Here is a 24,474-nt window from a genome sequence, read left to right as displayed (position 1 = left end):
ATCTTATTGAGATCTCCCATTTCTCTTGATCTGTCAATTAGCTTGGTAATTAAATCTTAAGTAGGTTCTTTCACATGAAATCTTTTATAAAACTCCTCTCTCGTAAGTATAATTGAAAGACAAGAACGCATTGAAAATGTTATATTTTTGACGATCATCGTCGAAATGGTCGTCTCTTCGAAGATTACGATTTTAATAAGCGATACTCACTCCATTTTGCTTCGGATTAAATAAATAGAAAAAAAAAAAGAATATCCAAGACAATGCGAAAGAATTGCAAGAAAATATAAACGTCGTTGGATTAAAGTATCCTTGACCGACCCAGATAACGATCCCTCTTTTTCTCGTTCCAGGCTAGCGAGACGCCGTGGTGGCTACGCCGAGGTACCGACGAGGACACCGACGTGGAAGCGCGACAACGGCGCTCGCTGATCGCGCTGCGGGGGTAGTGGGGTTGAAAATCGGCGCTTGCCCGGTGTGTCACAACTCTCTCCGACGACTCTCGCCCCTCGATCGAGCGTCCCACCAGAGATCTACTGCCCCTATCTTTCTTTCCCCCGTTCTCTACGCGTACCGTCCGTGGAGTTTCAGCGCCGTATCCACGTGCGTGCACGTCGCGCGTACGCCGGTCACGCGTAATCACGCATACAGACGTGGTTCCAGGGCAAAGAGCGAGCGAGAGAGAGAGTGAGACGCGCTTGCGCCCGCGGTAGTGCGGAGCGGAGCGGAGCGCTTGATGGGGTGCGCAGCGCTCGGTGGGGAGTGCGCCACTTGGTGGGGAGCGCGCGTCACCTGTCGCGACATCAGTGTGACGGCGAGCGTCAGTGGGCGCGGACGTTCGATACGTGCGCGATTATAGTTGTTTTCTCCGTGCGGGATCGCGCTCGGAACGGCGCTCGCGCGTGGACGCTTGAACGCGTGAACGCTTGAACGCGTGAACGCGAGTGCCGGCTGGTGAGAGACTCACTCTCTCTCTCTCTCTCTCTCTCTGAGATCCTTTTTCGCGCGTCCACCACGCCGTGCGCCGGCGCGCGTGCCTCGAACGTGTGAATGTGCCGCTTGGCCGCTGCGGGGCGGCCGACCGTCCTCGGTAAGACATGCGTGCCGCCGGTGGACGACCGTGGATGCAACGACCGCAACGACGGGGAACGACGTGGTCGCGTCGCACGTGACTGCCGCCGCGGCATCCGCGCATCTCTCGGCGTAGTGAGTGTACGTTCGTAACGAGAGAAAGTAACGCGCGCGCGTTCGCTCGCTCATACGTCCCCGCATACCCGAGATAGCGTGGCGCGCCACGGGCGTTGTCGCCGTTGGTCATCGCGCGCGCGGAGCGCAGTGTGACAGCGGGGTGATATCCCCGCTCTGACGGGGATTCCCGTTTCCTTCCGTTCTCGCGGGTGCCGTGGAGGAGACTGCGAGACCCTGGCACCACGTCATCGTTCCGTGCGCCGCTGCGACACCATCGCGAGGAGATGATGAGGCGCGGAGCCAGCCTCCGCATCGCGCCCAGGATGCGACCAGGATTGCTGTTCTGTTGGTGCGTCGTCGCGACGGTTACTCTCGCCCTGGCCGCCTGGCAGGAGAACGTCAGGCCGAAGATGTACGTCCAGCTAGGTGAGTGATCACTTGTGATTAGTGCCGCGCAGTGACGACGCGTTATAGTGTGTAGTTCTCTCAATTCCTATACTCTCGTTCCTACTCTCTTCGTTATTTCGTGCTTGTGATACGCCCCAGTGCAATTATGTGGTGAATGGAGGTATTTCTCAGCGCCTGTGCAGCTCTCTCTCTCGAGATCGCCATCGGATTCAATGGTGTTACTCGAATCTCCAATGTGGTGAATAAATGTCTCCGACATATGAATTAATAAGCGGATTATTTATCAAGAATTAAGTAATACTGAGAAAATGCTCAAGAAATTAATTTCCCGCATTCTGAGAAAAATGTTGTGATGGCAACTGTAAAGGTGACGACTATACATATTTGTTTATACCTAGAATTAAGTACATGGTTGGATCAACTAATGTACATAGTTGAATAAATTATTTTATAGTTGCAAACTATAAAAAGTTTATGTGACTATGCTTACATTTATAATATTAAATTGTACTCAATGGAGTCATTTTCTAAGATCGTTTCTTAGATCGCCAACACGTGATTAATTTGACTAAAATAACGGAGTTGAATAATTTAATTGAAGAAAATGCATTAATTTCTCTTTAGACTCTGTGCACATTGCAATAAACATTAAATTTGAAGATATTATCCGTGGAAATTATTTAGCTCTATTAACATCATCCGAAAGATCAGATGTACGTAACAATGTATGTACATGTTCGATAAATAAAAAAAATAAATGTTAAAATGAAAAAATATTAATTTTTTAGTATAAATTACTTATTAAAGTTAATAGAATTACAAAATGTTTTTAAACACGATTCCATTTAAGCCTGAAAGAGTTTTTGACTTAAATTTAGTTAATTATTTTTTACTAAGTATATACCTTAATATGGACGATATTTACTTTAAAACTAACTATAGAAATGGATTGGTATATTTTGACACAGATGAAAGTTAAAAATAACAAAACGTTATTTAACTCGAGAGATTGAGTTATCTAACAGTGTATGTGTTCTACATATAAAACTTGTGTGTAGTTTTCACTTTTATAGTTGCCAACATTGTCTTTATTTTCTGAGTGCGCGAGAAAGAAAGCAATCGCAGAAGAGATAAAAAAATATTCGAAAAAAAAAAAAAAAACGACGACGGTTAGGAATTCGTGCCGTTGTTGCCTTTATTCGATCTGCTGTCAAGCTGTTATTCGCGGTTAGTCATTGTTGAAACATCGACATTATGCACTTTGTACTTTATAGATCACAGAGTAACAGCGAAACCGCAAGGGTTAAAGGCCCTTTCGCGAAGTTCAAAGTCGCATATTCTCGAAGGCCGAGATATTTGCTTACGGGTTATATACGTAATGATGGTGAGGTTGCAACCGGGTCACACACCTTCTCCCACTCGCGAACGGGATTCTCCCTTGTCGAGGAAAGGGCTGTTTCCGAGTCGGTGATTGTTAATCCGCGTTTTAATCAACGGCATAACCGGACCCTTTTTATTGACCTGGAAAAAGAATAAAAAGGTATCGATCGGATTGAACTTGTTAACCCTTCTTCTGTCAATGCATGGAGTCTCGTGTCGTCGTGTTATCGAACTCATAGAATTTCAAATAAATTAATAGAAATATACTATATATGTACGTATGATATCCTATTTACAGATAAAACGGATCTTAGCGCTTAATACTGAAATGCAAATTTTGGCAAGCATATTATTTTATCAGACTCGAAACGCAATCGCAAACTGAAGCAGAAATTAATATCTCAAATTAGATAGATCGTTTATTAGGTAATAAAATTAATCTTAATAATTTGTGAATGTAATTAATTTCGAAAAATATTACCTTAGTCGAGGAATTTTAACTAGTAAAAATGTCTATACTTTGTATGAGTTTCATTATGACGTCTTAAAAAAACAACCCCATCTCTTCGAATGACAAAAAAACAGTTTTACACAGATTGTAGTTTTCACCTTTACATTTCTGACGGAGACCTTGAAGAAAATAAGAAATTTTGCAAAAGACGCGTCGATTTTTCGCAGCTGAGTTCTACTTGGTCGTATCGCAAGTGCGGCGGGACTTACGGAAACGCGAGGCGAGCCCGCAGAAATTTTAACACGCCGCGTCGTGCCGCGTCGCGCGACAGACTTCTGTTTTATTCAAATTCTCACCAGCTGATTTGGAATCTAGTAATTCATTTCCCTCCCGAGTAAAGAGAGGGACAGTCGCTTCCGCGTTATTCATGTAGCTGGCGGCAATTTTTCACATATTCGTCATGTTCTACACCTGGAGCCGGGCGAACGTTTTCACATCGAATATATGAATATTGAATATTTGAATACTGGGCGTTTTTGCGGAATAAAATTATTAGTGCGGCGAAACGAGAAAATTTTTTCCCCGGAGTTATCCCAGTTTGATTTGACGGCTGTAGCCGTGTATCCGCTTCATCGTGCGAGTATTTCGATACAACATTCTGATACACTGGGATAATTACGATACATCTCGCTCGCACTCGAAACGTCACGATAATAATAGATTTGTTATACATTATGTAAAATGACAAGTCGGGGGTTATTATGGGATGTAATATACGTAATAAATGATAAAGTAACAGCTATTTTAATATATAGGTCTATAAAGAAATATTGAGATAGAGATTTTTTAATTTAAAAAATAAAATTTATTCTCGTTTATATCTACAAAAATAGTATTGATCTCGTTTTTTGCTGGAATCGCATTTATTAATTTCTCCGCGATATTCTCGCTTTAGCGGATATTATAACAGAGATTGTTATTAACCTTAGTTCTTCGTAAGATAAACAGGAGTATCGCCTATCGGTATACCATATATAAACAATATTATAAACGGATGATTCTCTGTTATAAACTTCTCCTTGTTTACCGAGATTACGAGATTCGATAACAAGACTGCGTACAAAATGGTGGAGGCAAGTTTCCCCCATTAGTTTTACCACGTTACGCGTAGTTTTTTTTTTTTTTTAAAAGTCCTCTTCATCGCTCTCCAGGGATCGTTTCTTCTCTTCAAAGCGACGACGCTTTTGTTAACGCTCGCGCGCGTAACTAATTCAAACGGACACCGTCAATGGTAAATTGGTGGCCGTTATTGAGAATCTGGATCCAAAGGAGGCGAGGGCGTCTCGAAGAGAGACGTCGAGGTGGTGGGAAGGGGGAGAGCGGCGGCGGAGCAGTGTATAAAGTGTCCTACATCCGAAGCACTCGACCTTAACGGCGCTCCGCGTGTTTCGTACGTTCCGCGTAGAAGCGACGCCCCAACATCCATCACTCTTTCCGCGACGGTACGATATCTCGACGCGGGGAAGGAACGAAATAAATTGCTCTGAAGTGGCTGCGCCGCTCGCTCCATAGCGCAGGCACATGCTCCGCTGGTACACCTTGACGTTATACCGCGAGCGCGACTGCGGGCCCGAACGGTTTGAATGATAGTCGCAAGAAACACCCGCGGGTGTTTAGAATTCTCCATTTGGCTCGCTTGCTATTTTCTGCATCTCGCGGCGGAGGTACATACGCATATATTTAGGGTGCGTCATTAACGCCTTCCTGCACCACGAATAAGCATCTCCTTTGAAGTCCGCGCGCATTCTCGATTAATTCCCGAAGACGAGATAAAAGAAGAAACACCGAGCGAGCGATACTCGGAGAAATAGAGAAATTCCAGGGGAATTTCAATTTTATTGACTTGAATTTTATTGAAAACGCGCGCGTGGCCTCATTAATGAATAAATTTCACTCTAACCGCGCAGCTTAGTTTGAAACTTAGACGTAAATAGGGTTTTATTCATGGCATTCAATAGCGATAGCGAATTTTCAACTCTCAACTCTGGAAAAGCGACGGAACTTTGTACCCAGATGGCCGAAGTTGGAAACCTGCATATCTATTCCCGCTGGGCTTTGAAGATAAACATTTTTCTTTCTAAAGTGTTTGGAACATGAGCAACGGTGGCGTGTGTTTCTCGACGTACGTAATGTATTAATAGATTTTTTTTTTTTACACGAACACTTGTAATTTATTTCGCGCGTCATTTTATTTGCGCTATGGTAGTGTAAAACGCTGCTTCAGCCGTTTGTCGGTTGGCTCGGATGAGCCGTAAGTCGGATTTTGGCGATCTCCAAAATGTAGATAAATGGCGCGTTTCGAAAATTGCCGCGCAAACGGTGACGTTCTCCTCGCAAAATGTGCAGTCTCGGCGCGTATAATGCGAGCATTATTCAATGTGCACCGGTTACGACGTGGCGTATAACGGGAATGGTGTTTTTCTTCGAGATTACGTGGCGTGAATTAGTTATCATTCTCAACATCACCGCCGCTCTCCTCGTCTAATACTACGGTGCGTGCCCCGCGCTCGAGGCAAATTAAACGTTACATTTCACGCGCGTTATTATCGCGGTCGTCTCATCGTGAAATTTCTTAAATCATTCCGAATGTACCGCCGCGCGTGAAATGTGGATTAATCGCTGGAATTAAGAATCGCGCTTTACCGCTGTAATTACTTGAACCGCGGGAACAGATGGCCATTAGTCTGAGGTTCTACGAATTATGTTCGCTCGTTGATCACGTTTTTGGTACAAGCCGTATTGCTCGAAACGTTACCTTTCTCCCGCGTGTGTCGTTCGGCAAGTCTATCCTACAATGTGTTACTCTGAAAAAAGAATTTATTCAATCTTAATGCACACACACATTTTTTTGTTAAGGTATTAACTAAACATTTACAGTAAATAAATATTTACTCGATAAAAAAAGTAATAGTCGAATTAATATTTTTTTGTGCCAAATATATTATATTACTTAAACAAATATTAAAATTTAGTATATTTTTTCGGTGTATTCGTAAATGGACTATTTTTCTTACAGCTACAGATAAATTTTGTTTTCCGTAGTAAACTATCGGATTTAATTTTTTCGAGGATATAAGTGTCTCTGTATAAGGAATATTATTTAAATTTCCATTTATAAAAATCCTTTTTGACGCTTTACTGTAACGACGATACGTGTAAACATTTTTCCATTTATGTACATAAGGGAATTTTATCTCGATATTGTAATATAAATGTTTCTCTTTATTTATTTTTGTGGATTGAGATCAAGTAGCACAAGTTTATTTTGAATATTATGAAAAACAATAAACTCTGTATATTACGTTTAAAATTTCCGACGGTACAAAGAAAACTTAGAAAAAAGCGTATTTAAAAAAGGAATTTTTATTTAATCTTCTTTTTCCTGCTAGAATGACAATTTATGTAAGCATTCTATGTAAATATTATGTATATTTCTGCTCGCGGTTATGGGGAACTTTATCTCGGGCAACGTCGAATAAACGTCTCGTTCTCTGTCTATCTGCGTCGACATCGGGTAGCGGAAGCTCATTACGTCGTGACGAATTTTGTTCGGCGATGCATTAGCCGTCGTGTCGCTCGTACGTGTGCATAGAGATATAGAGTGCGTCGGTCGCGATGCACCGCATTGGCTATTGAAATTACGTGAAGCACGTGTCATTAATGCGCTGCGTTGCTGCGACGGCGATATCGTTTTACTCGCTGAGCCAGAATTTCTGCTAATTCTACAACGAGCAAAATCATACCGCGGAACCGGAACTGCAATCAACAGTGCATCGCTGTTATAGGACATCGCGAAGCCCTGACGATAACGCAGCATTTTCCACAGGGTGTTTATTGTACCCAGCTGCGGCCGATTCGCTTCCTCACTTGTTATCAACCGTGACATTTAAAAGAGGTACCATGATAATAACCGGTTAACTAATTACGCCTCGATTAAATCCCCTTTATGATCCTTGTGCTTTAGCGAATGTGATGCCCCCGCATTAATGTGCGTTATCCGCAATACGATCTATAAATATTTACGTGGCGCTCAGTTGTAATTTCCTATTGACAGCCAGCAAATCGACGAGAGACCTCCGATAATGATGGAGACTGCGTTACGGATCAATACGTTGATAGTTGTTTCTCTGACATGTGTCATTCATGCGGTCTCGCGTGATGCCATTAAATCTCCGTTGTTTTCTCTTTCTCTTCGTCAATTTCCTTACTATCTATAATATTAATGTATTTCCTCATTCGGATAGTTATTTTTTTATTCCGTTGATTTAGATTGATTTAGATTTCTCTCTATATCCGCTTCTATGAAATTGACAGAATCGATTAAATCCAATTAAATCGATGAAATTTCAAATGAAATGAAATGATGAACTTGATTAACTATTTTCGATAATTTTGCCAATTCGCGATTCAATATACTGTAGCGAGAAAATTCTTGAAAAATTAGGAAAAAAGTTATTTGGTATTTTGAATCGCGAATTTTGAAACGCCATTTATACACGAGTACAAATATTGCTTCTATGAACCTCAATATTTTCCATAATATTATACGTTTATTATACTGGATGAATGACACATACTTGTATCATGTATGACATTCAAAGAGACCTAATAACCGGTTAGCCAATCATTATAATATGCATACTAATGAAATCCTCTTTATGATTATTCTGTTACATTGTCCATTATATTGAACTGTTAATCAGAATTCAACATGATAAGATTCATTTTTTTGAAATATATACAAGTTATCTAGAGGTTGCCAAGAAATTTATTAATGAAATTTATTCATGAATTTTTTATAATTTGTAACTTTAACTACTATATTATGAAGACGACTCTAACTGCCGGAAAAATTAATTTCGATTCTTTTATTTTTTATTCAGAATGGATAGAAAAAAGAAACAAAAATGATCAAAAATGTCGAAAACTAACTCCCAATAATTTTAATAACATTTTAAACATACAAATTAAGTTTTATCTGAGTAACTTAAGTGATTTTCGAAATTATAATTGAAAAACAAAATTTTTCCTTCAACTCTGGCACTCTTTGAAACTAAACCGTTTCGGATATATAGTAGTCACATATGAAGTTTTCGTTTTGAATTTATCCGAGGCCCTTGATTAACCTCTTAAAATCTTTTAGAATATTTAGTATCCACTCTGTACATAGACTGTATATAGTACGAGTTTTTCTATAGAGATACTTGTTGCATTTTTTTCTACCATGGCGATTGATAAGTCACGTCGGAATCGCGCGCGCTCACGCTTCACGATCAATCGCGTTGTCCGTTAAAAATGTAAAAATATCTGCTCGCTTTTCGATTGCCGTAAATCAAACTGGAGTCCCTGCTGGCTACATACACGCAATTTTCGCGGAGAATAATTCGTGAGGTACGCTGTGCTGCGAGTTAAAAATTTGAAACTGTACGCCATGGAGCAGTAGCCGGCCAAAAGCAGCGACCTCGGCGCGCCGGTGTATTACGGATAAAGGGAGATCACTGGGCTGGAACCGCGCGCACCCCTTTAGCATTCCGAAAGTCGCGCCGATCGATAACGTGGCGAGACATCGGCACCGAATTCGCCGTAAATTTCGACGAGAGGACTTGGCAATCGTACAACAATTTTTTAAATGGTCCTGTGTCCAAAATACGCGACTTGCCAATTGCTTTCCTCGCGTTTGAAAATTTATGCGTGCATGAGTGTCAACGGCACGCAAAATTCTGTCAGACAGAGATAGATATGACGCGATAATAAATTGCTGTATAAATAATGGTATATATGTATCATATTAAGTGCGCGATGTCTAAAAATATTCGATATATGCATATATTACAGAGGATCTAGACATACGTATTCGCTTTACAGATTTATGTGAACAGCTCTATCAATTCAATGCTCTAGCTAGCGTTTCAATGTGCCGATTACGAGGAAGGGTCGAAAAATGTCCGAACGGAGGATCGTCTGTCGTATAATTAAATTCGAACGATAAATCAGATACCGCAACGCACCCTCGCGTTCTGCTTTACGCCTCGCGCACGCACGATATATCGATTACGCGTTCACGTGAATCGTCATTAAAAGACACTCGAGCAGCGGCGCGGCTGATAACAGCGGCCGTTACGAGTTCATTACTACATCGTAAGCTGGAGCGTGAGTGCCGGATCGGAATATGGGCTATGGCGGGCAGTTAATCCATATTACGGTAACTTTATCTGGTAGCGAGGAATACCGCAACGGACCAATCACGGCGGCGGTTCTCCTCCCGCGGTGCCCCTCGTCGACCGACGAGGATACATTATGATTAGTTTCAGCGTGCTGTGTATGCGCCGCGGCACGTATAACCTGACCTCGGCTTAACCACTGGCTAAAATTGCTGGGAATTGTGTCAATTGACTCTGATCGCGGAATGAGACTGTAGACGAGATATGTAGTATCTCCCTCTCTTTATGGGAGTGGTGGACTTCTCGTACTTGACGAGAGGGTGCACCGATAAAATTTACGTCGCCTAAGAAAAAGACCATTTGTTACGACAGCATAGCGGACCGCGTGGCCGTCCGTTACATCGTCGTGGAAAAAAGAGAAACTTTTTCGACGACCTCCCACGGGGGATAACTGATCGCTGTAGTGTCTCGATGTCGTTGACCTCGGCAAACAAGTAGATCGATGGAACGACAGCATACTTGCTAAAGTTGTCGTTAAACATCGATAGCGTTTGTTGCGTTAATGACACGTTCTCGTCACCGTTTTTGCCCCACTTTGAATTTTATATTAATTAAAATCGCGAGCACAAAATAAATAACGCGGACAATGATATTAATCGGAGAGAGAATTTCAGAAGTGATAGATTTTACACTTGGATTATATTCTAGAAGCTGTAAACGTACCTATACACCGAGAGAAGATAAATATCAAAGTATTGTTATGAAAAAATTTGATTGTGATGACGAAATATATATTTTTGTGAAATATATTTTAGTGATTGTAAAAAAAATAAAATAAATGGCTTATTTGCTAGGAATAGAATTTTATTTTGTCGTATATTTAAATAAGGATTTATTTCAGTGTGAAATAAATATATTTCTCACAAATATATAAATTTTTAAGCATCTTTTTCTCAATGTACAGATAAAAATTTTATTATACGTATGATATAGTTTAATTTTAAATCTGAAAACACAAAATCGTAAAATATGTAGGATCCAGTATTGTCATTAAATTTTTATCAAATTTGTCTTAAATTAAATTAAGAAATTAAATTGTCGTTTTTTTCACTTTTATAAAGTTATTAGAACGAAGACGACGACAATTGATTATGATGTAAATTATCGATTGGCAATTGGTAGACACTTACGAGACCGGAAATGATTGATTCGACACGAGAAGCGAGAGGGGCGCTCCTTTTTTAAGATCTCTCTCTTTGAAGATCGCTCGCGTGTACATACCGCTCCCGCATTTTTTGTGCATCTCGAGTACGCACTCTATGGTGGAATAAGTAGCATGCTGCCATTGCCGAGGGGTTCATAAATCTTTTGTCGAGAAGATTCCCTTCGCTCCGTGCCCGATCCAGAAAAGCAAAAGGTCAAAAGCGTCGGCGGTGCGGCGCGTTGCCGGAAAGCGGCGGCCTGAGTGGTTCCTTCGTCAGGGTATTGCTGAAAGTGTCCTCTTATCGCGGGTGTTGACTCGCTGGCGAGGTAGTGGACAGAAATCGTTGTAAATCGGTGTCCATAACGATAAAAATGACACGAAAATCTTCAATGTACAGCCCTCGTATTTCTGTCGATCGAAACACCGCAACTTAAGCTAGTTACTATTGTAGGAAATATCCTTAAGTTGCCTTATTAATGTTTGCACACACAATTTTTTATTTTATATTTAAATCAGGGAAATTACGGAAAAGTTGCAGGAAGCTTTGCAGAATTTTCTAGTAAATTAAAATTTTTGGCTTTTAAGAAGTTTAATATACAAAGTAGTCTACATATGCGAAGAAATCTAATATATCACACTTACGTAGTTCGTTAGTTTTGGTAAAATATGCTACTAATTTGATTTAATTAACTTAACTGAACTTAATTAAAAATGCGCATATAGTGTAAGCAACATTAATGATAACTTACATTATTATGCTAAATTAATCTATTAACAAAATATTTAACGGCTTCTAAATCAGAGAAAGATTTCAAAATATATTATTGAAAGTCGAGGAAAATCATATGGTTATGGAATTTCTTCATACGAGTATTTTGGTGAGAATCACGCCGGTTAGAAGGTTTTCGCGCATATATTTAATCCTACCTTTGAAATTTGACGCGTTCTCTCCACGAATAGATTAACGACTCACACTTCTTTCTGAACGGCAGCGCCGACATCAGCGCTACGTCTTCTGAGGTAGACGACGGGGTTCACATGTCCTTAACCTACAGATTAAAATATCACGTCAGAGTGTAAGATAGAATGGGACAGAGAGTACCGCAGCTAGACAGCTAGGGAGATGTAAGAAGAGTGAGCAAGATATTACTTGTTCAGTTTCTCTCACGCTTTGGTTCATCGATAAAGTCGTAGCACAGCACGAAGTCGTCTATTTTCTTTCTCGGGCGTATCTTCCGCGTCATTGGATCGAATGATGAAATTAAACGGCGTCGCAGCTCGTTCGATGATCTCTCCAGTAAAGTTAACTGACCTCCCAGTCGTCACACTCGCGTCCTTGTCCCTCGTTGTTCACTTTCCTCGTTTATTCGACCCTCGCAGACCCTCTCTTTGTTCGAGGAGTACACATCGACGTCTTCCTTCGTTTCGTTGCTCGCGCGTGGCGGTCCGATCTTTTCTTCCTCGATTTGGCCGGTGCAGAAATTGGTTTATCGCCGGGCAAAGTATGAATAATTCAAGCCAGCCGATTCGCAGTCCAATCAATTTGGGACGGAAAGCAAAGTGGGTGGTCGGGGTAGATGGAATGGGCAGAAGGGTCGCCAGGCACGAGGGGGGAAAACGAAAAGCGGCATTAGCGAAGCCGTTGAGTTTAATGTGTACGACAAGCGAGAGTAGTTGTGGCCTGGGGTGGTGCTGCGCTGCCGAGCCTAACTCTGATGGGAAACACTGGAATGGGAAATGCTTTTTCGGGGGAAGATTATTGTTACACGAAATTCACAGGCGATACGTCGAATTTGTGATGTTTGAAATAAATTGTATTTGAACATATTAAACTCTTTTTCTCTCTTTCGAATTTACAATATTATGGGTAGGCACTACACTTTATTTGGAAACACTTTTAAAATTGGTACATTTTTAGGATTACTTATTAAAATATTTATAGCAATGTATTTATTCAATAGTAATTTTTTAGATTCAAAAACTATTATCGGATCTGAAGGATTATATTGTTTAAAAAATGTATCGTTGGACATTTGTGAGTAATCTCAAAAAATCAATTTTTTAAAAGTGTTATCAAATTTGGTTTGAAATCTATAAACTTATTGCTTTTTTAGCCTCTCCCATTAATAGTATTTAAGGAATATTTTAATATTATATTTTATTATAATAGACTAATAATTTTAAAATTATATTTTATTAGCTTACTGTACATTTTTTTATAGAAAAATTATATAATAATACGCCTGAGGCAGTATATCATTTATTATTGACGTATATGTATTGTATATTTAGTATGCTTTTTATTACTGTTTTTCAAACATAATATCGTTAAATGTGAACATTCGCTCAAGAGTTTCACTAAAATCTCGACATGTCTGCACGTAACTACGATATGTATCGCGAATGTACGCACACGTATGTATGTATGTACACGGTGAAAACGCAATAGGGAAAGTACAGGGACGTTGAGGAATAGGGCGGCTGTGGGTGAGGGAGGCTTGCGCAAAGTGTACACAACAAACATGCCACCTGTTTATGGAGGTGATTTTTAGAGGTAGCTGTTGTTACGACGATGTTGTTGTTTTAGAGCTTCGAGTCAGCGGCTGCTAGTGATATAGAGACGCGGAGAGCGTGAAGAATTGGATCTTAAAAGAAATATATACTGTGGAAATCACGGCGAAACATTGGAGCGAAATCGAATTTTTACAGGCAAGAGAATTGGAAGAGTCTTTATATATATATATATAAAGATTATTCGAGCACTGCGAGTTATTTCCTTTAATTTTCCGGGACTCAGGCAAATAGGCAAACAGTGCTTTGTCGAATTGAAAGAGAAATTAATAATAGATGCCAAAGTGAACTTGTACTATACATATATTATAGACCATACAAGTTTTGTTCCCCCATATACAAAATTTCGCTTAAAGTGCTATAATATTATTACAAGGAATTAGGAATAAGAATCTTGACTGAAAACACAAAGGAGATTACACTGCAAGTTTCCTCAGACTGGACGGGAGTTTGCTCGGTGAAACACAGTCGAGTATATATATATATATATCGCTGCACTTCGCTGCAATTTGGATACAGGAAGGAGCCGTGAAATCGAAATCGTGGCACTCGTACTGTTCCAACGAATTACGGTCGCGGAAAGCTGTCGTGAGCGCTTAGTTATACCTATGCTCCGTTTCAAATCCAAACAATTCCGCCACGTCTGTGATCGCATTCGAAGCGGGAAACGGTGCGCGCTCCACGTCGGAGCAGGCAAATGTCGGTGTGCCTAACTAAAGCAATGTATAATTAATTTAGCGCGCGATGGCGAATTACAATGGTGGGAAGACGACGGGTGAGTGGGACGCAACGGGAGGGAAATGATCGTGGATTTGCTGCAGAGGAGGAGTAAAGTGGTGGTGGAGGAGTGGGTGCAGTGGGGCGAAAGTAAAAAAGGAATGCACATGGGCATCGCCGCCGCCGCCGCCGCCGTGTCGCTCGGTGAACAACTTTCGCAAACTCAATTACACAGGTTTTTCTCCGTTGTTGATTTTTGCTCGCGATTTTTCCGTCGCGTAATTGCTGAGCACAGTTCTTCGGTTGTTCACTACGTGTGCACGACCGCTTCTACACGGTGTTCAAAAAATTCCGCTTCCAAGAGTATCTCGTACGTCGTGATAATTGAATTAAATGTTTCATGCTTGATTCCGATTCGCGAAGCAATCTCATCGAATAAACATTTAAGTACTCTAAATTTGCAATCGTGCCTGTTTCCGTTTACCTATACCTTATCCTGCGCGATGTTTACTACGAATATATATATATATAATTACGCTCCGCTTTAATATTGTCTAATGTTAATAAGCTCCGGAAGACACGTGAGACTAAATAGCTCCCTGTGTTTCACATTGTTACGCAAACACTTGAGGCTGTAAACGTTATCGATTCGGTATCAGCTGATGCGAGAAGTATTAAATCGCGTTATGTCGCTTACAAATTTCTCTTCCTATTTCTCATCAGTGACGATTAGTTTTCGTTTCGGTACACACGGTGCGCATCCTTGCGCAAACTCCCGGATGCACGAGAACGTTGAGAGGCAGAATATCAGTTCTGTCTGTTGCCACAGCCTTTAGCCGGATCACGAAACCATTATGCCCGATGGTCTCAATATGTTGTAAGTTACTCCAATCCGTTGCAATTCGCGGCTAATCGAGCGTATCACGCGGATCAATACGAGCTCCAGCTCTGTCGCCTCTCTCCCCTCCGTCGCTCGGTTTCTCTTTCCGTTGCGTTTCTAAACTTCGACGTCCAACTGTCCGTTTGCTTCCCTAGCCTCTCTCCCTCGCTTTCTCCCTCTCTTTTTCTTCTTTTTTCCGGGATGTCGGCGCTTTCGGCTATTCGCAAGTATCGTTAAGACTTTTAAAAGCTTCTCAACGAGTCTGCCCGAAAAGTTTACGCGAAATTGCGATAATTATCTCTATAGAGCGTCCTATTTGTCATTCCGTGATTATGACTCGTACAATCGAGTCTCATTTAAATTCCGGGAAAGACGAATAAGATTTTCATTATTTCTAGATTGTTTTAGAAAGTAACAGCGAAGTGTATTTATGAAGGTCGAAAATTACGTAGAGATGCCTAGCGAGTTTTTGTTATCGCAACTTTTATACAACGGTGTATAAGATTTATAAGAAGAAAAAGCAATTAAGGCATGGTATTGTATGCCGTACAAAAATTTTTTACAAGTAACGTGTGTGTGTGTGTGACTACATTTATATAATAATTTTATTTTCAACACATCGCTGTGGTTTCATGCTGATTTTGAGCGTATCACTTTTTGAACACGCACTATAAGGAGAAAAAAAGTACGTAAGCTATAAATACTTTCTTACAATATTTTTTGTAAATGTCAACACTTTTTTAGTTTTAAAAAAGTTACCAAGTTAGAAAAATATTACGACATTATTGCGCAGTATCGTTTAATTTGATAAAGCAGCAGATTTCCTTTCGTCGTTTCACCCTACTCATTTCCGAAACATCTTCGTGAAAATCCGGACATCGTGAACATATTTTTCTCTTTCTGGCCTCTTTCGCTTTTCCCGGTTAATAGCGAACGGAAACATCGGCGAGGCTTTTCAGACGGTCGACGTCGCGAAGCGTATCCTGCAGAATCGATCGCTCTCGAGTATCCTGCAGGATGCGTCACACCGACCGGCGCATATCCTCCTGCTCACCCTGGTCATGAACGATTCTCGAGTGCACGATCTTTCTGTGTGGACATTACTTTCACACATGGTCATCGGCCGACTGTGTACCTTCTGGTCTGAAGTATAATCTGATAGTGCGTACTCGAGAATGAGTATGAGAGAGAGAGAGAGAGAGAGAGAGAGAGAAAGAGAGAGAATGGCAGATCTCTGATATCTCTCGACAACGAGCTACAATTTGAAACGTTCTCTTTGCTCAACATCGTTACCAGACGATGCTGGTAAATGTATCGTTCTTTATATCCCCCTCGCTGCTTTCTCCTCTTCCATTTTTCTTTCTTCGGCATTCGATCGCCAAGGGTTATACTCGGCCTCTTCTTTTAATTGAAGCTTCTGGTGGCTCTTAATTTACGATACGTGACATTCGATGCGAAAGCGCCCGCTCTGATCTCTCGATGATAAGAAATGTAATCCGAAGGGCCCGTATCTCTTGGCATTATTTTGTAACCGCCAGCAGCAGTATCGCGCACGTAAATATGTTTTAATATTTAATGATACTATTTCACGTTCTTCCTTTCACGTTCCTTTCTTCTAGGGCTTTGCGCGTATGCACTAAGCTCTCGCTTTGAATTACATCTTGCAAATTCTCGGGTGCTAGTGCAGAGTCTGAGTAAGAATATGTAACTTGCTAGACGCGGTCGGTGCATCTTAAATTTTCTGCGACAAAGAGTCGCGGGGGTAGTTCTCGCATTTCTTGCCGTTTGAACTCGGTACAAACATACGCGTGCATGTTCTTGCGTAATAAGCGATGCATCGTGAAACGTATTTGAAATAGTGAATTTAACTGTGAACGCTGACACAAGGCTAGATTGACATCCACTACTGGTATATCTATCGACGTCTCATTGAACGATCAAACTTTCTCGGAGCTGGATTTTTCGTCTCATGTCACGAATCAGAAGCTTTTCAATCGCTACGACTGGCATTTCGGAAGATCGATCGTCCCCTCCCATCACCTCTCTCTCTATCTCTTTTCTACCCCCTTCCTCCCTACTGTCCTGCAGGACGATGCGACAGTCGTGAGAAAGCGGAGGGCTACGGAGGACGATCAGAGGTTTAGAAGGGACAAATGGAGGGTGTCCGGAGGGTACTTTGACTCAGGCACCATTGCTCTCGGAAACGATCGTTCCCCTTCCTCTTACCCTTCTTCTCTATCTTGGCCACGGTTCCTAATATCGTGGCTTAAGATGTCCGATACACGTACGATCGACCGACCGAGCGTGTGCATCCCCGGTAGCATCACAGGAACGCCTGCTGGTAGACACACGAAGAGAAAAACGAGTACATGTATGAAAGGACAACCGCTAAAAAGAGAGGCAGAATGAGAGAGAGAGAGAAAGAGATCCTCTATGTGAACCCGTGATCCTGGATTAAAGAGCTTGTACCAGACGAAGCTGGACGAAGCTCGTATCCAGAGGAGAGCTGAATCGTCGGATCGCAGCTATTTTCCACTACGAATTCTAGAGCACTGTGTGCGCTGTGTGCCGGGATATTCCCGCAATTACACCCCTCTCCCCCCTCGCGTGCTCACTCACCCCATCGACCGATTTTTCCCGTATTCGACCACAAATAATCCAGACTTTCGGCGCAATATCGTTCTATCTGGCCGTGCAAATATTTAAGCCGTCTCTGAAGAGGAGAATGCAGGAAGAGATAGAGAGAGCGCGCGCGCGCGCGCGCGAGCGAGAGAGAGAGAGAGAGAGAGAGAGCCGGTGGAAATGAGAGACGTTGAGAGACAGAAGCAGAGAACAGGGAAGGGAGGAAAGACAAGAACAGAGAGAAAGAGAGTGAGGGGGAGAGGGAGAGAGAAAGACAAAGAGGGAGAGAGAAAGGGAGAGAGACCGAGAGGGATTCGTGGCTGCATCATATATCCCTTGCGGTGGTCGAGTGCGCACTGACGGTCCACGTTGCATCGGTGGTGGTGCAATATCGGTGAGGGGGTGGCAAGACCACGTGACCGCCCATGAGCGCCATGTTAAAGGCGAGAGCCGACGGAGACGCGCGAGTTTGTACGAATGCCGAGTCGCCATGTGGTCCTCGCGGGCAGAGCCGATCAATACCTAGCCGGCTGCTGGCAGAGCCAAGAGAGCACGAAGTTATGCACGCGCGACTGCGACTACGGCCACCACCATTACCACCGCCGCCACTACCATCACTATCGTCATCATCATAGACGATGGAAGGAGGATGGTGGCATTTTGGGGGTCACCGTCCTCGGTCCACGTTGTTACCACGGGGACAAGTTAAGGAAAGGGGAGTGCAAAGGAGGGAAGCTGGGATACCATACCTTCTTGATTGCAATTTCTAATACCTTCGCTCGGAGGTTAATGCGGGGAACGCCGAGAAGTTCGGGCATCGCGGGGATGTGCCGTGCGACGCGATTCGGCGGCGACTGGAACGTAACGACGAGAGAGGGCATATCATAGTTGTCCAAGTGTGGCCGCGACATTAATGGGCCAGCATCGTGATTAATGCTTAACGCGAAACTGACGCGAAGATAGTCCAACTGCCTGAAATGTTATTGCCCGAATCTCACGTGTTAAAACGACATGAATGCAATGACGATTTGTATGTAAAATGTAAAGTGCTCGTTACATCGCCTCTTTTATTCGATATTTGCGCGATTTTGCCAATATCAATGTTTCTTTCGGTACAATGTCAAATCTACCGATGCGAAAATTACGCCATTAATGCTCTTTTTTTTTGCCTGATTTTGCGGATTTTGTTTATGAATAGCTCGAACGGATGAAAAACGTTATTACTATCATAATACTGATACCATTCTGTCATATTATTAATGATATTATTTCATCACATTCATAGCCTGTAACGTTTGAAAGCTGCAATGTCCGCCTTTATAAGAGCAATATTTAACATCATATACGCAATATCATATGTTAAAAGCGCTATTCATCTCAGATTTTGCTTTGAACTACATCAATATAACGTCAAATAAAAATAATTAACTGTTTTGAAATATCACAAAGAATATTTATAAAAAAAAAGAATATTTTGATAATGTATACTTAAAATATTATAGTTTCGTTCAAGTATTTAAAAATTTAACTATACCTATAGATACAGATTTGAAAATAATTGTGTTGGACCATTAAAATAATTACGTAGGACGCTCAAGCTAGTTGTCAGAATGTCAAAACTTTTGCAGCAGTGCTCATCTCGCTTCAACTTTTCCATATAATTAACTTTGACAGTTCAAAAAAATCATTCAGATCTGTATTTAGCTAAATTTTTAGATTTTTTTAGCAAAATCGTTCTGTAGTTATCTACATTATAGGTAATATTGTGCAAATTTATACAGATTTTTATCTAATCTCTCTTAAGACTTTAATATCGAACAAAAGACTTTCAAAGACGATCTAATGTTATACGAACAACAATTTTATCTGTACATATTTACATAGCTATTTCACATTAAATTCGGAATTCCGATAAACTTTCACAGGAAAATACTTCTCGTTTTCTTTATGATTATGCGTTTTTCCATTGCATTTTATGGACGCTTCTTTTTAATATACATTTCGGTTTACCGTTGGTATTTTATGTGTTTATTTTAACATTTCGGATGCTACTCTCTTTTTCTTTAATTCATCTAATCTTATCCTATTGACGATTTCTGAGTCATCGATCGTCTCAGCTGGCGAGAACTCATAAAACTCGTCTATCTCGCGACTTGTCTTTCTAGTCTGTCAAGCGCGCCTGGTTGCTTTTCTCCACGTTCAATGTTAAGAAAGCGCAAAATTATGCACGACGGCTTTTGAAGCGATGTCACTATACCTCGTCGTCCTCGCTTCAGAGATGCGTCGTTGGCCGGAAGAGAGCATATATATAAGAAGTTTTATGCAACCTCTATTGCTATCCTCGATATCCACCCATCGGGGTGAATGTACAGTACCGCATATATATTGACTCTACTACCGTTCGCTTATAAAGTTTCGCAGTCACGCTCTTTCCGCCGGAGGCGTCACCGCACGCGTACGTGGCCGTTAATAAATACATTGTTATTTTAACGCACCGCGAAATCGGGTCACGCGCTCCTATTGTATTCGGGCGTGCATTCGCTAATGCGGTTAATTAACAGTCTCTTCCGTTGTTATAATTCGTTATTATAATTCGTAGTCGCGCGTTACTGCTTGCTCGCGTTCGCAAGCAACAGTTCGCTGAGATTCGAGTGATCTCTTCCGTAAGTAGGGGTTATTCGTTTTATCAATCGTCATTATAATGTCTTTATGTTTATTGTAAGTCAGCGGTGCTTAATTATATTCAATTTTTTAACATTTTCCGTTGCCACTCTATTCAATTTTACATTTGATAAAAAAAAACAATAGGGTAATCGTTCCTAATACTGTGTCTGTTTTTTTTGTGTTTAAATAAGCCATAAAAAAACTAGCACAAATGAATAAAATTAATTGTTTTTTTTTTAAATTAAATTATTGATGTGTTCGATGCTAAAGATAATATTCTATTTTTTTTTATCTATTTTTTTTATCTATTGTGTAGTAAATATTTTTCGAAGAATGTGAAGAATTTATGTTAGTTGATTTTTTACTCCGAATGCTTTTGATAGAAAACACATTTTCGACATTTTTGTCTTTTTCCTTTCCTTCCAAGATTTCTGAAATTATAGCGATCTCTTTAAATACAGTACGATGAGGAAAATATTCTTCACGACATCTCGAAGGTCATCGTTTCGTCGTTTCAGCGAATCTGAACGGTAGGAATAATAAACGAGGAAATCGGGAGGGGAGGGAAGAAGTTGACGACCTCGTTCTCTCCGTCATGGCCCACAATGGCCGATTGCCATTTCCAATATCTTCCCCCGCGTGTAACCATGCCGATGCAACGAGCGTCGATAGAATTTCGTCGTTCTGTCGCTCGCGCACCGGTTTTCTCGATTCCCTGATTTCCATATTTCTCCACGTAGTCAGTCTTGCCGTCTCTCTGTCTTTTTCCACTGCTGTGCTGCTGTACCAGCGTATCTGTCTCTCTCGCTTGCTTCCAACAGCTACGACAGTTACGGGAGATTATGGAAAAGCCATGCGGCGAGACGGAGATAACGGATGTATTGCCTGCGTGCGGGGTAGAGATAGACGAGGAGTCGCCTCGGTTGGCAGACGGAAGTGGCAGGGATGAAGAGAGAAAGATGTCAAGGGGAGCAAGGGAGGCGATAGAACGTGGGGTATAGGAAGAGAGGATACGTGACTCGGAGGATGAAGCGAGAGAAGAGCTTCTCTCGGTTCGATTCGACTCAACTCCGATCCTGCTTTACTGTCTCGTCATGCAAATTCTACGACGGCGGCGACGGGATAAGGCGGTCCCTTTCGTTGTCCTACGCATTTGTGCCGCGTGGTCCCTCTCTTCCCGAACACACACGCAAGCATGTACGCATCCGCCCGTTATGCGAGTAATATCGGATGCACGATGGCGGAGGAGGGGGCGTAATAACGAGGAGAACGAACGAACGTTCCGTCGAAAACAATGAGTCCCTGATTGGGGAAATGCTGGCATAGTTTTCGAGAGCTATGCGCGTCGGTTCCGAGTTATCGTCGTCCTCATACACGTGCGCCTGCGAATAGTTTGCGGATCAGTTCACCGAATTATATACCCGATACGCTCGCTTACCTTCCCCGTGTCCGCTCGATATTTTGTGTTTGTGAATCGATTGTGTTAGATCGGCCATAAGTTTCTCTCTCTCTCTCTCTCTCTCTCTCTCTCTCTCTCTCTCTCTCTCTTTTGATTTGATTTATTCTCGTCGAAAGAACGATAGGTGCACCGGAAGGTCTTTTACTGGATATTCGACAGATAGTGCATTTTATGTTATTTTCTTTTAACTATACTATTTTACGTATATTACTACTTTGTAGAAGATTTGTTAAGTTTCCTAGTGTGATCGATTGATTAAGGGAATATCTTTTAGCACCCCAAAATTATTTGTATTTTGGAAAAAATACAAATTATCAGGGTTGCCACAAAACAGAAATAAGGGAAGTGTTACGGAAATTGAAACCAGAGAAATCAGAGAAAATTTAGGGAATTTAGCAAAATTTTTGGGAAAATTAAAATTCTTGGTTTTTTAAAAGAAGTTTGGTATGCGTACATTACATTTACGAAATTTTGGAATACTACCAACTTCAAAAAACATTATTGAAAATCAAGGAAATTTTGTCTGGAAATCAGAGAAAAGTTATGGAATTTGTGGCAACTCTGTTTATTTCCGAAGAGACAATCTGCTGGACCTCTGGTCCAAACTAATCAGTTGAACTTTGGCCTTTCACAGTGGGTCGGAAATCCGTTCTAGTCACTTGTATTACACTAGATTAGTGTACACTAAAAGCGACTTGAAATTAAATTAGCAAAGTTAGAAACACGCATAAATATTTTAAATGATTAAATTCTCAATAATGTTATTTTTTGTTATATTATGACACGACATTTAGATACTTTATATAAAAATAGTCTTTAATGTATGCTAATTCAGTGTAGTGCGAATGACCGAATTCACAACAAGATTAAAATTCAACGACTTAAACAAACTTTGCAAGTAGTATTCCTTTTCTAGATAAACGAGCTGCAAAATGCTTAAATAAAATCACGCCACAAGGAGCGTCCGTAAAAATGCGATACTCTCGGCGTCGATCGTTGTACCGCCGCGCGAACAGTAATTAAGCGGGTAACGACACTCGTCAAATTGACCTAGCGCTATCTCGTCGTCATCAATTTTTATTAAAGTGGTCGCGTTTGAAGGACCCGCGTTCACGACCCTCGTTTTCTCTCGATCCCTCTCTTAACCGGTCGTGAAGATCGATGAACCCTTTCGCGGAACACGGGCTGCGAGACGGAGACAGAGTCGGCGTGGCGCAGGATCAGAGAGAGTTCACACGTGCCCGGGCAAGCAGCACAGATGCGACGTTCTTAAAGCGTTAAGTATACGGTACTATTTTCCGAGGGATTAGAGTCGGAAATGGTGAGAAAACGTGCTAGAGAGGCCGACGAGAGAACGCGAGAGAGACGAGGGATGACTTTACACCGACATCGTATGGTCGCTGAGAACACTCGCGTTGGACTATATTTTTATTACGTCGCCAGCAAGGGTTGAGTGGACTTTTCTACTCCATATAAACGCAGTTACTAATTCTTCGAATGACCGACGAATGTGTCGTAACCGGAACAAACCGGTTTTTTTTTTTTCTAGCATCTCGTGGCATCTCGCGGAACGTCATTCGAACTTGTAGTAGTAAAATACGCGTAGAGAAATACCGATTACTTTCTAACTATCACGTTCTTTGTTTACTTCGTGGCGAAACGCATAGTCGTGGTCTAAATTCTATTGCGGTTGGCGTAGTACAAGAGAAGGCGAAGCAATGGCTTTATTCGCACTTCCGAATGCTATACAACTTCAATAATGAGATTATGACTGCTCGTACCACGAGAGAAAATCTTGTTCGTAATCTTTGATTACTGATAAACAGTCGTGTAGGAGAAGGAGTGGGTAGGTATATACGTTCAGTTCTCACTATACATCGACTAAGATGATTGACCTTAATCGACCTAATTGATTGCTGGTTTCATTGTCTGGAACATTGACAGATTGAAATGCTGAACAGGTTATATAAAAATAAATTAAAAGCTATTCAAGAACTAGGACATAAATATTTCTAACTAGTCAGTGCTGTCTTTCTCTGATACATTAAATTAGCAAGAAATTTATTTATTATTGAACGCAAAAAGAGTAAAAAGGAAATGATGAAATGGTAAAAAGGAAATAGAGTAGCTTGCAATGGAAAATTAATAACAAATAAAAATTTAAAACGTTGTTATCTAGAATTATATAATAATAATAATAATAATAATAATAATATCCTCGGGAGGCGGCCTCCTTCCCGGAAGCCCACCAGATTTATCTAGAATTAAAATTATAATCAAAATTGCATCAAATTATTGTAAAGTATCCATTCGTCGAAAACGATCTGGTTTACCTGTGATTCTTCCATTGCGCGCGATGAAAAAATTTAATAAAATTACACTATGGAATCACTAAAATTACTCGAATGGAAGATATTATCATATCCGAACGCGATGTATAATCACAAATGTCGTACGCGTAATTTTTCATTCGTGCTTCCTCCATTTCGTTCGTTTCCAGTGTTTCAACGTGCAATTAAAATTTTGAAATCTATTTCGTTGTATAGAACGACAAGTATATTCGTTGTTACTTTCGCGAGTCTGTCCGCAGAACATCGCCGTCGAGCTATGTTTTTCAGTTCAAATGGAAAAGAGAAAAAAAAATACACGGCGACCCTCTGACCCGTATAATGTCCGATGGATTTAACACGGAGTAGTACACGTGTTCTC

The 24,474-nt window shown here is 41.2% G+C and overlaps 1 protein-coding gene across 1 annotated transcript in view; it reads left to right on the top strand.

Moving 5' to 3' along the window:
* Positions 1-1,507: 1,507 nt before the first annotated feature.
* Sema1a (semaphorin 1a) overlaps positions 1,508-24,474 on the top strand; it is a 187,218-nt gene continuing 164,251 nt past the window's right edge. Inside the window, exon 1 of the mRNA XM_018541368.1 lies at positions 1,508-1,614. Coding sequence (XP_018396870.1) covers positions 1,512-1,614 — 103 coding nt within the window. The 5' untranslated portion in view covers positions 1,508-1,511. The remainder of the gene's footprint in view (positions 1,615-24,474) is intronic.

The sequence above is a fragment of the Cyphomyrmex costatus genome, unplaced genomic scaffold, assembly GCF_001594065.2.
Source record: "Cyphomyrmex costatus isolate MS0001 unplaced genomic scaffold, Ccosl1.0 scaffold281, whole genome shotgun sequence".
Lineage (NCBI taxonomy): Eukaryota > Metazoa > Arthropoda > Insecta > Hymenoptera > Formicidae > Cyphomyrmex > Cyphomyrmex costatus.
This window is presented reverse-complemented; position numbering and strand designations above follow the sequence as displayed.